Source organism: Apodemus sylvaticus, chromosome 3, assembly GCF_947179515.1.
Source record: "Apodemus sylvaticus chromosome 3, mApoSyl1.1, whole genome shotgun sequence".
In the NCBI taxonomy this organism is placed as follows: domain Eukaryota; kingdom Metazoa; phylum Chordata; class Mammalia; order Rodentia; family Muridae; genus Apodemus; species Apodemus sylvaticus.
In genome coordinates this window covers 154,803,452-154,815,654 of record NC_067474.1, presented here as the reverse complement: position 1 = coordinate 154,815,654, position 12,203 = coordinate 154,803,452, and the positions used below count along the sequence as shown (strand labels likewise).

The window sequence follows — 12,203 nt, the reverse complement described above, 5'->3', positions numbered from 1 at the left end:
TGAGAGCCAGGCCTTGGAGGCAGAGGCAGGAGGATTTCTGAGTTCGAGGTCAGCCTGGTTTACAAAGTGAGTTCCAGGACAGCCAGGGCTACACAGAGAAACCCTGTCTTGAAAAAGAAGAGAGAGAGCGAGAGAAAGAGAGAGAGAGAGAGAGAGAGAGAGAGAGAGAGCGAGAGCTCCGAACTGTGCTTTGATAGTTTCAAGCCCCCACCCCAAGTCGGTGGTGCTTTCTTTGCATGGGCCACAAGAGGCAACGACAAAAACTCACGAAGTCACTTTAATATTCAAACCTGCTTGGATCTGACACTTTGCTACTTGGAGGGGAAAGTAGCAGGTTGGGGGCACCTGGTGACAGCAGGAACAACCAGTACCTGCCCTCCTGATGGGGCAGCCTGTGCCAAGGCCCCAGCTCAGACTCTGACTAGAGGCAGCCAGAGCATATTTACAGGACTGTTACCACCCAGTGCCTGCGAAGGTGGCCCTCAGACACGCAGAAGGCCACCAGCACCAGAGCGGCCCCAGCCGGGCCCCAGCGGAAGCATCAGGCAGGCGGGTCCCCCAGCTTGCTGCTGGCGTTGGAGACCCTCTTGTACTCTCGGAGGTTGCGCAGTCGGGCGCTGAGGCTGCTGATCTCCTCCACGTGGGCCTGAGGCACCCACCCTTTCTCACCGTCGGCCAGGCGTACGCCCTCCAGCCAGCCTGGGGACACAGCAAGGAGGGACTGCTGGGCAGGCCTGAGACAGAATACCTTGGCCCGATGGCAGCCTGGGGCCAGGTGACATTACCCTGATGTCACCAGCTCCCGGGAAGGGCCACGCCTCTACGAGAAAGGTATTTCCCGCTCTCCCCCATCACTCTCCATTCTCAAGCAGGAAGTCCTTCTTCTGGTCTAACCAGATTCCCAAATGCTGTGGTTGATCACCACTTGCATAATCTTCCCCTGTGACAGGTTGGTCATCTACCTACATCCTGCCCCTCAAAAGGGCTCTCGGGAAGGGCTGGTTCTCACCATCGCTGGTCCTGGTCTTCACTGCCAGGATGTCTGTCTTCTCCAAGGTGAGTTCATCAGGCTGTAGGGCCTTGTAAGTCCTCACACACTGGACCTGGGGGCGGTCTGAGAGCCAAGAGAGAGTCCAGGAGTCCCCAGATCAGAGGTGGGAAGAAATCAGGGGAGGGGGCCACAGTTAATCCTCTGCCCATCCCAGACAATGAGCTTCCCTAACCTGAGGCTCTGACCAAGGGTGCTGACCACCCCAGCTCACTGTATTGACCTCTAGACTCTCCCACAAACTCCGAACGCCCATCACATGCCCCAACAGTTCTCTGGTTGTCTAAAGTTCTAAGGCCCCGCAAGATCCCCAGTGCTTTGCGTGACACTGCCCACCCTGGCTCACCCCACCTCCTACCCCGCTTCTGTCAGACTCAGGACATTCCAGCCACACAGGGTTACTGTGGGCCCTGAGCCACTGATGCCTTCTGCAGGAGGGCCTCTCTCCACCCTCAGGGCCATCTCCCAGTGGCTTCTGTTGACTGCCTGTCTGGAGTCGGAGGCTGGTCCTCAGCCTCATCGGGACTCGGAGGCCGAGCCAGACAATTTGTTCCTTTCCACCTCAGATCTTTGTGACAGAGTAGATGGATGAGAAGGAGCATTGCGAACAAGTTTGAGCTTGGTTTAGTGGCTCCTACTTGTAATCCCAGCACATAGGGAAACTGAGGCAGGAGGTTTGCTATTTATTCAAGGCCAGTCTGGGCTATACAGCAAGACTCTGTCTCAAAAAGGGAAGAAGAAAAGGAGGGAGAGAGGAGATCAGACTTGGCCTGACTCCCAGTTCGGGCAGGAAATGGCTTTGTGACCTTGGGCAAGTTAACTTTTTCTGAGCCTTAGTTTCTGGAGATGGGGAAAAAAACCAACGAGAAGCCAATAAACCTGGCTAACTAGATCACCACGAAGAGTAAATAAAATTCGAGAAACTCCAGTCCGGTCCTGGCCTGAGCCATGCACGTGCTTGCTAGGAATGTGTCGGCCTCCCTCTCTCAGACCCATGCCTCGGTTCAAACACCTTTCAGGGTTACCCACTGCCCGCCGCCTGCCCAGATCCTCTTCACTGAGATGTGGCCTGCTAGACAGCCTTGTATCACACCAACGGAGCTGCGTCCATCCCAGCCGAGCCCCCAACCGTGTTACCACCACGGTAGCCCTCCCCCAATACACTAGGCCTATCTGCTTTGCAACCAACACAGGCAGATCTACAGACAGACAGCTGGGGGCTCCAGACCCAGCTCTGTCTAGCAGGGAGGCACTTGACCTCTCTGAGTATCTCACAGTCTGCAAGATGGATTGGTTGCCTGTGTCTACGGGGTTGGCCTGTGCACCCTGCCCAGCTCCTAAGTGGTCTTCAGAGCCACCCCAGGGAGATTTGGGCCCTACCTTCCCAATCACAAGTGATCTCCTTGTCCTCCTGGGGGCCGGATGGACGCAGGGCTGAAATCCACCGTTGCTTCTCGCTTCTAGGGAGGGGAAGGTGTGGGTATGCGGGGGCATGTTACAGTGGTCCAGAGCAGGGTCTGGGAACCAGAACTGGGAGAGCTTGGGTTAGGTCCAGACATCCTTGGCTACAAGCAAGGCCTTTGTCCCAACCCACTGCTCCGACTTCCTGCCGCCTCCCTGAGAGAGGGGCACAGCGGCTGGCGCCACCGTCTGTCGGGATTCAGGCACTGCTGTGGCCACCCAGCCTCGCTTTCTGCCTCTGTGGGTACAGCGGGGGGGGGGGGGGGGGGGGGCTCGCTCAGGGGTTGCTTACTCGGTGCGGGCTCTCAGCAGCAGTTGGTGCCTGGCGCGCTGTCCATGCAGCAGCCTGAGGAGGAACACATGGCCGGGGATGCCCTGGAGCTTCAGGCTGAGGTCTCGAACCTGTAGCTCAGCCATATTAGCATGGACAAAAACGGCAAACTTCCCGAGCCTGGAGAACAGACGACGGGGCAGGAAGGGTCAACAGGGCCCGGGTGCTACCCTCGAGCCACCTTAGGACCGCGCAAAACCAGTGGAGGGAGAAAGATTTGTTTGCGCTTCCAGGTCTGACTTCACTGGGCACCGTTTCCCAGTTGGCAATGTGGGCATCCAAAGAGAGCTCAGGAGGCTAAGGCAGGGGGATTTCTGGGAGTTCAATGGCCTGGGTTTCTGCTGATGGAAGATAATGGAAACCACACTCCCACCTCAAGGCTGCCCTTGAGGTCTTTCTGCACTGTTCCCTGGCTCCAACCGGACTCCCGTGAGGCTTGTATCAAGTCAGAGCCAGGTGCTTCTGGGTCTGCCGTGGAAGAGGCAGGGAGGTGGAGCCAGGCCATGGTTTTGTTAATCTAGCCCACCTCCTCTCCTGTAACATTGGGCTGCCGTGCAGATGTCTCCCTCCCCCATACACACACCAGGGCAGTGAGTCTCACCCTTCCTAAGGCTGCGACTCTTTAATACAGCTCCTCACATGGTGGTGACCTTCCATCATAACATTATTTCGCTGCTACTCTATAACCGTAATTTTGCTACTGATGAGGCATAATGACAAGATCTGTGTTTTCCAATAGTCTTGGGTGACCCTCTATGAAAGGGTCGTTCAATCCCAAAGGGGTCATAACCCACAGGTTGAGAACTGCCGGACTAAAGGGAGCAGGTCCGCCTTTCCTTCCTGCCCTGGCAACTGTCTGTCCTGAAGCACCTGCCCCCTTTGGCTGGCTGTGCTTGCCTGGACAAGAGTTTCTGGTCCCTCCCACCACTCTGCCCTGCAAACTGGCCAGGAGCAGGAGGTCACTCTTCTGCACACCCCCTCCCTACCTTCAGAGCAAGCTCAGCCTCTGTCAAGACTTCCCTGCTCCCCTCTCTTGTCTGTCTGTCTGTCTGTTTGCCTGCCTGTCAATCAATCAATCAATCAATCAATCAACCAACCAACCAACCAACCAATCAACAGGATCTCACTGTGTAGCCCTTGTTGCCTGGACCTTGCTACAGAGAGCAGGCTGGCCTCTGACCATCTCTACCTCCTGAGTGCCAGGACTCATCTCTGCTTCCAGAGTGCTGGGATTAATGGCGTGGGCCCCCATCCTGACACAGTGTGTCTTTTCTCCCACAGTGGGCCACCCAGCTTCACCAACCCCAGGCACACCTTGCTCTGCCATTAACTTTTTCTGTCTTATCCGAATCACTTCTCTATACAAAACTCCTATTCATGCTTCAAAACCCAGCTCTAGGGCTAGAGAGGCAGCTCTGTGGTTACAAGCGCTTGTAACCTGGGTTTGGAACCCAACTCTTGTGAGGCAACTCAAGATGGCTCTTAGGGGATCTGGTGCCCTCTTTTGGACTCTTTGGGTATTGCATGCATGTGGGTGTGCACAGACACACATGTAAGCAAAACACGTATACACATAAGCTAAATCTTAAAGAAGAAAAAAAATCCAGGCAGTGGTGGTGCACACCTTTAATCCCAGCACTCGGGAGGCAGAGGTAGGTGGATCTCTGAGTTCGAGGTCAGTCTGGTCTAAAAAATGAGTTCCAGGGTAGTCAGGGGCTACACAGAGAAACCCTGTCTTGAAAAGTAAACAATAAACACAACAAACAAAAACAAAACCCAGCTCCTGTCTCTTCCTCAGTCCACTTTAGTCACTTTCAGTCCAGGCTATGGGCTACCTTAGCATCTTCAGCTGTGTATGCTCATATACACCTGTAATTTCAGCTCCAGGGCAGCGGTGCGCCTCTAGCCTCCGAGAGCATCTGCGCGTATCCATGCACAGACATGTAATTAAAACAACCAAAACCAACCAAACGGTAGCTCATGCTGGTAATCCCGACACTCAGGAGACCGAGTGGTTAAGTCTGAGACAACCTAGACTACATAGGGAGTTTCAGGTCAGTGTGGACTCCAGAATGAGACCCTGCCTTATAAACAACAAACAAAGAAAACTAATAATCCAGGTGGGGCTTGGCGATATGCACCTTTGATCTTAGTGCTCAGGAGGCAGAGGTAGGCAGATCTCCGTGAGTCCTAGGCTAGCCTGCTCTACATAGTAAGTTCCAGGCTAGCCAAGAGTTTAGTGAGACCCCATCTCAAAACTAAAATGTTCAACAACAAACAAGAACAAAAACCCAGTGACCGGTGACACGGTTATCAACGTGTATGCCCACAGGTCTAGATTCCCATGGACATAGAAAACTCTCATTCATCTCTACATCCTCAGCGGCCAGCACAGCCTGGTGCAGCCAAGCAGTGCCAGGGTACTTCACTGACCAAACCAGCAGGAATGAACTTCTCATTTAGCTTAAGATTCCCTCACTGGCAAGGTGGTTCAGTGGGTAAAGGCACTTGCTACCGATCTTGGTGACCTGAGTTTGATCCCGTGAGTTTGACCCAAATGGTGGAAGAAGAAAATTGACTCCTCGAGGCTGTCCTTTGATCGCCACATCGTGACGTCACAACACACACACAATAAAACACCAGAGGGGCTAGAGAGCTGGCTCAGTGTTTAAGAGCACTGACTGCTCTTCCAGAGGTCCCGAGTTCAAATCCCAGCAACCACATGGTGGCTCACAACCATCCGCAATGGGGTCTGATGTCCTCTTCTGGAGTGTCTTTCTTTCTTTCTTTCTTTCTTTCTTTCTTTCTTTCTTTCTTTCTTTCTTTTTTTTTTTTGGTTTTTCTTTTTTTTTTTTTTTTGGATTTGTTTTTTTCGAGACAGGGTTTCTCTGTGTAGCCCTGGCTGTCCTGGAACTCACTCTGTAGACCAGACTGACCTCGAACTCAGAAATCCACCTGCCTCTGCCTCCCAGAATGCTGGGATTACAGGCGTGCACCACCACCACCCCGCTTAAATAAATCTTTAGAAAGAAAAGAGGAAGGAAGGAAGGAAGGAAGGAAGGAAATAAAGATGGAGGGAGGGAGAGGAAGAGAGAGAGAGGGAGGGAAAGGAAGAGAGAGAACAAATGAACCAACGGCATTTTATGAAGCCATGGGAGGCGGGGATGTGAGGTCACTGACTCGGCTCACGTGATAATCCTTGTCCTCATTTGGAGTGTCTTAAGAGAGCTACACATAAATACATCTTTGAGAAAGAAAGAACACAAATGCCAGGCGGTGGTGGCACACACCTGTAATCCCAGCACTTGGGGGCAGAGACAGGTGGATTTCTGAGTTCAAGGCCAGCCTGGTCTACAGAGTGAGTTCCAGGACAGCCTGGGCTACACAGAGAAACCCTGTTCAAAAAAGCCAAAAAAAAAAAAAAAAAAAAAAAAAAACCAACAACAACAACAACAACAAAAACCCCCACCAGACTGGGCAGTGGTGGCACACACCTTTAATCCTGGCACTCCAGAGGCAGAGGCACGCAGATCTCTGAGTCTGAGGCCAGCCTGGTATACAGAGTGAGTTTCAGGACAGCCAGGACTATATAGAGAAACCTTGTTTCGAAATATCTTCCCCACAAAAACAAAAATAACACCAACAAAAAGAAAACCCTAAATCTAAAAACAATTTCCAAAAGGTATCTTCCCTTTTGCCCCTCTCCACTCTTAGGGTTTCCCTAACTCGTGCTCTGCACCCATCTCAGTAGCAAGATCCCAGCTGTGGGGCGCTCCCCGCACTGAAGAAAGCAGGGTGTAGCAGGGCAGTGGGTATTGGTCTGGGGTCCATCCATCTCCTGGATCCTTTACTTACCCTGACCTTGAGACTGACAAGGGAACCTGCTTGCCAGTGAGGCATCTTCTGAACAGAAAGGAACCACTGGTCGGTCATGCAGTGTGCCAGCTCAGGGCAGCGGCCAAGACCTCGCTGTTTGCGTACACAGGACTAGTGGCAGAGCTTGGCCCGGCCGTGTGTCTCATCACTGCCCCAGACTCACCTGCACACAGTGCACCCCTCACCTCTGCCTGATAGACCGGCCTGCCTCTCCCCACTCAACCCGCACTCACTCCTTCCTCCGGGACAGCAGCAGGCAGTCATTGAAGAGGTGGAGGTACACGGCCTTGCTAGACAGCTTCAGTTTGGCTGGCGGGGCGGCGGGCAGGGGGGCCAACTCGGCCAGCTCCCCGTGCCGCACCAGCCAGCGGGCCTGTGAGATCAGCGGAAAGATCTGGGGGTAGACAATAGAGAGGGCAGGTGAAGCAGGGGATGCTGGGTACTGCCCACTACCCCCCCCCGGGGGGGCGGGGGAAGCAAGAGGATTGCTTCCTCTTACCTTGCCCTCAAAGTGGATCTTCTTGCTCAGGTGAATGAGCTCTTCCGTCCGCTTCATGGACTGCACGCTTGAGTTGCATTCCTGCACCAGCTGGGAGTGGGATGGGGGCGTTATCCGGGTCCCCGCAGGGGAAGAGGAGGCGCTCAGAGGCCCGCCCCGCAGCTCTGACTCCTGAACTCACCTCCTTTAGTGCGCTGAAGGCCTTGGTGGCCATGTCCTCATCTTGGGAACCCGGTGCTGTCCGCTTCAAGATGTTCTGGTGGGTGAGAAGGAGACATTTTCTTTCTTTCTTTTTTTTGGGGGGGGGATTTTTTTTTGGATTTTTGGGTTTTTGTTTGTTTGTTTGTTTTGAGACAGGGTTTCTCTGTGTAGCCCTGGCTGTCCTGGAACTCACTCTGTAGACCAGGCTGGCCTCGAACTCAGAAATCTGCCTGCCTCTGCCTCCCAAGTGCTGGGATTACAGGCGTGCGCCACCATCGCCCGGCAAGAAGGAGACATTTTCTTGAATGCTGTAGTCACTTGTAAGGTGTCCACAAATAAATGACCCCCTCACTCCTGTCCCTATAAAGCCATCTTATTGAAACTCATTGGAGCACACACACACACACACACACACAGACACACACACACACATAGACACGAGGGTAGGAGAGGAAGCGGGTAAGAGGAAGAACACCAGTGGGCAGGGGAGGGGACAAGAGGAAGGTTTGAGTATGCCCTGTATATGTATGAAAACGATATAATGAGACCTATTGTGCATAATCAGTATATGCTAATAAAAAGGAAGAAAAAAACGATATAACAACAAAACACATGCTCAAAAGGCGACAGACCGAGGGTTGCAGACCAGCCTCTCCCTCCCCGCCCTGTCTGAAGTGAGCTACCTCCACCAGCATCTTGAGGCGGGTGACCCTCTGGAACGGTAAGATGAGGAAGGAGGTGAGAGGCAGCCGCTGGCACACGGGAGACTCCTCCAGGCGAGCCAGGATGCCGGGGAACTTGGGGTTCTCTAGGCTGGACAGTGGGTGGGGTGCGCCGTCACTAGTGGGTCTCTCAACCCTCCTGCCCCATGTGGCGGCTCTCCCTTGTCCCAGATGCAGAACTTCCCAGCAGCCCTCGCGCCTCACAGACTGATCCTGCCTCACCCGGTCCTCTGTGCCTACCCCTGCCCAAGCCGCCCCTACACCGCAGAGCCCCTCCTACAGCAGGCGCTGGTAGGTGCGCTCCTGATAGGCCTGGTTGGTGACGTAGGGCAGGTAAACCCGGCGGAAAGCCGGGCAATGGTGCAGAACCACATCGCACACGCTGAAACGCAGCACGTCGGCCTCTAGACGCTGTTCCAGGTCGTGAAGGAACCTGCGGGGGGAGGGAGAGGGGATTGGTAGCCAAGGTCAAGGCCAGCACCACTACCGACCTCTGTCCCCACTCAGACACGCCAGGCCCCTCCCTCACCTCTCACTGGTGCTCTTGACCTCTGGCAGTTTGGAGAATAGCCACTGCTTGTCCTGAGTCCCCAGACACTCGCTCAACTCCACGGAACCTAAGAAGTGACCCACAGCTACCGACAGGCTGTGGATGTAGGAGGCCTCCGAGGTAATCAGCTCAAACTTGGCCTGAGGGAGTGGGGAGGCCAGGTGATCAGAGCAGACTCAGGGTCTCCCGCGAAGAGGCAGCCTCTGTAGACATCATTTCCCTGCCCTTCTCAGCCCTTCGGATAATCTGGCGCCAGGTGGAGCCCGGGCACACCCTAAACTGCCAGCTGTCAAGCTCCGTTACGGTCGGTCTTCCCCTAAGGGCACTCAGCTAAACCCAGCACCTGCCTCTAGCCCCACCCCTAACCCGGGAAGGTTTTGTCTATGGTCCCACCCCTGGGTTGCCCGCCCAGTCCTGGGCCCCGCCCTCTCCCTTGACTTCTCCCTAAGGCTTACAGGACCCTTACTTTCCCAGGTCCTCCCACCCACTCTCCACGTTGATAGCGCCTCACCTCTACTAATCTCCCCTAATCATTTGCGCTTGGCCACGCTCTGTCCTTAGCTCCGCCCCTCCGGTCCCCTCCCGTCACTCTTAGCTTGGGGGAGTCTTACTTTCCCAGGACATCTTACCCTCCCTTTGGGCTTTGACAGTCCCTGAGTCCCGCTCAGCCACTGGACCAAGTATTTCTGGCTCAGCCCCCTCCCCGCCCCGTCGTAGGCTCCTCCCTACACTTTAGACCCTCCTGTCAATTTCTCCAGGCTCTGTGGCTAGCCTTGCCTTCCTGGATCTCCCCTCCACCCCGCACCGACCCACCCTGCAAGCTGACAGCCCCTCACCTCCCCGCCGATTCCACCAACTGCTTCTGGCCTCGCCCTGCTCTAGGCTCCACCCGTCCGCCCTGTCTCCTGGCTTTCTCGCTGGGCTCCTGAGTCCTTTTCTTCTCCCAGGTTCTCCCACCCCTTCTCCAACGTTGATAGCCCCTTATTCCTCTTATTCCGACCCCCCCCAACCCTCATCTCCTTCCTCTAGCCCCGCCCCTCACCTCCTGCAGTTTGCAGTCGCGCAGGCTCAGCGTGGCCAGGACGCCGCTGCCGCGCACGTCGGGGATGTCCTGCCACAGCGAGAAGGTGGAGCCTCGCGTCGAGCGCTGCGCGCGGAAAGAGCTGCTCGGGGAGAGGTTGGCTCGCGGTGGCCCGGGCCCCTCCTCCGCGCCCTCCGCCCCGTCCCCGGGGCCCTCCTCCTCGCGCTGCTGCCGCCGCAACTCGCGCGCGCTGGCCACGTCGCTGTACTCCTGGTAGAGGACAGCTGGGCGGGGCGGGGAAGCGGGGGCTCATTCACTCTTGCCGGAGACACTAATTGGGCCCCAACTGCGCGCCAGCCCACCTGCTAAAGTCCCTGGGAGTGCAGTTCTCTCCTTCCCTCGCACACTGCCTCTACCTCCCAACTCCCCCCCCCCGCCCCAAGCGTGACCCCCAGTTTCCAATGTCCCCGCCCCCGTCTCCCCAGAGCGCACACCCTCCCCCCTGCAGCATCTCTGCACGTACAATTAAGAAGGAAGCGGGACTGGCGCCGCTCAGTGGCGCTGCTGGGATCCTGAGTCGGCTTGTCGCGCGTGTCCAACCTAGGAAAGAGCGTCAGGACCGCTTTACATCCCCCCCCCCAACCCGAGGTCCAAGAGAGAGGTGGGTACCTGGGTTCCACCAGACCACCGTGGACCTCATTCAGATCGACGGGGGCTGGCAGTGACACACTGTCCGTCCTCGACTCGGCTCTTCGGGATTCCCTTACGGGTAGTTTCCCTACAGAAAGCAAGAAGAGCTAGGGTTGGGCGCGATCCAGAGAAACACGGAGCACCTAGCTCATCACCTGAAGACGTTAACAGGGGTGGGTAGGCTGTGCCCTGCCGGCCTAACCCAGGTTGCCCTCAGAGCCCCGGAGGATGGCTGGTACCTTCCCGGATAACTCCAGCACCTGAGCCCGAGGTCAGGGTCCTGGTGGCTGTGCTGCGCCCCAGGCGCAGAGAAGAATGCAGTCTAGTCATCAGCTCCGAGGCCGAGAACCGCCTTCGCTCCTGTGCCTCGAGGCCCCCTCTGGGGTTCTCAGAAAGCTCCTGTGGTCGGGCCTCTTGTGCACACAGAGCCTGCTCTTGGGTAGCCTGGCCAGGCTCCAGAAGGCCTGTGGGGGTCTCGGCGCTGCCGATGGCCTCTTCATTATGATACACCTGCATCTTGCGCCCTAGTGGGTGGGGATAAAATAACACCTGTTACCCACGGTAGTCTGTCCCATCTTCCTCCTTGTTGCAGTGGCATGACCCTGAGCATCAAAATAAGGTCCCCAAGACAATGAGATTGCCAGGAGCTTTATTTACATAAAGAAATAAAGGAGGGCCTGACTGCAGAAGGCCAGGGAACAGGGTATCAGAGGCTGCCAGACACTAGTTATGTAATATTGGTAAGTCACTCGGGCCCTGAGAGTCATCTTTTCCTTGTCCCTAAAACTTGCCCTGCCTTTTGGGGGCATTCCGGAGTTTAAAGGGTTCAGAAAGAGGCACCCGGTCTGGTCCCTCCCCTTGGCTGCCCCTAAGGGTCCACCCCCCACCAGGGTGACTCACAGGCTGACTTCTCTGATCCACCATGGCTGGCCCTGCGTTGGGGCTGCACGTGCTGAGAGCCCCAGGGTCCCCCCAGAGTTGGGGGCTGGGCACCAGGACAGTGAGGCCAGCTGCCTGCCCTGCTGGGCCTCATGCCTCCACTGGTGGAGATATGGGTATCCGGGCCTCCTGGGGACGGCGGCCATAGCAGTCCTTGGAGAGGGGCAGGGGTCGCCAGGGACCAGCGGCTACCAGGAACCTGTAGCTCCTCTGGAGTAATGGGAAAGAGGTCCAGGCACAGTGGGCGTGGAGGCTGCAGGGCGGGCAGCTCCACGAAGGACAGGCTCTCCTGCCGGCACACGGCCACTGGGCGTCGAGAGGTGCCCGCTGGTGTGGGCAGGTGAGGCTGGAGGCTTGCAGGTGGCCCGCAGTCCATTCCTCCTCCGCTCCGCCACCCTCCCGGGCCTGCAGGGGAGAAGGTGTCAGACCCAAATTTAGTACCACAGGGAGGGCCAGTGAGCTACCGTGTTCTGGAGGCCTGCACCAGACCCTCTTGTCCACGTGCGCCCAGTACACAGCTACACTCGCATGCCTGTTCAGTAAACGCCAACATGAATCAGCACTTGTTAGATGACGAAGCACTCACATAGCATCTCATTTAATCTCCATCGACTGACTTAAGGAACTGATGCTGCAGGTGAGGAGAGTCTGCCGAAGGGCAGAGAGCCAGGATTCTCACCCAGGTATCACGGCTCCCAAACCTGCGTTTTTTAGCCACCTTGCGCTCACACATGGACACGTGACTAGACGTACAGATAACACACAACCATCACACAAACTCATGTTCCAGCACAGAGACACACATTTTCTTCTGGCATGCATAGTTTCACAGATAACTTGAAACACGTCAAACTCCGGTACACAG

The 12,203-nt window shown here is 55.9% G+C and overlaps 1 protein-coding gene across 1 annotated transcript; it reads right to left on the bottom strand.

Annotated features, from left to right (window-relative positions):
* Window positions 1-262: 262 nt before the first annotated feature.
* On the bottom strand, window positions 263-11,733 carry Arhgef19 (Rho guanine nucleotide exchange factor 19). Its single transcript, XM_052175727.1, has 15 exons — window positions 11,300-11,733; window positions 10,639-10,923; window positions 10,379-10,487; window positions 10,233-10,309; window positions 9,731-9,993; window positions 8,668-8,828; window positions 8,419-8,571; window positions 8,100-8,229; window positions 7,397-7,471; window positions 7,216-7,305; window positions 6,950-7,110; window positions 2,802-2,960; window positions 2,429-2,508; window positions 1,010-1,114; window positions 263-699 (listed from the first exon to the last, which is right to left on the bottom strand). The coding sequence occupies exons 1-15, from the start codon at window positions 11,712-11,714 to the stop codon at window positions 542-544; spliced, it is 2,421 nt and encodes an 806-aa protein (XP_052031687.1). The 5' UTR covers window positions 11,715-11,733; the 3' UTR covers window positions 263-541.
* Window positions 11,734-12,203: the final 470 nt, after the last annotated feature.

Bases quoted from the DNA above. Each gene is read 5' to 3' on its own strand.
- Arhgef19 (XM_052175727.1), bottom strand. From the start codon at position 11,714: ATGGACTGCGGGCCACCTGCAAGCCTCCAGCCTCACCTGCCCACACCA. The intron at 8,829-9,730 runs GTGAGGGGCGGG...CCACTCCCTCAG, and splicing joins GCGACTGCAAACTGCAGGAG to GCCAAGTTTGAGCTGATTAC. The intron at 2,961-6,949 runs GTGAGTGCGGGT...TCTGTTCTCCAG, and splicing joins CTGCTGTCCCGGAGGAAGGA to GCTCGGGAAGTTTGCCGTTT.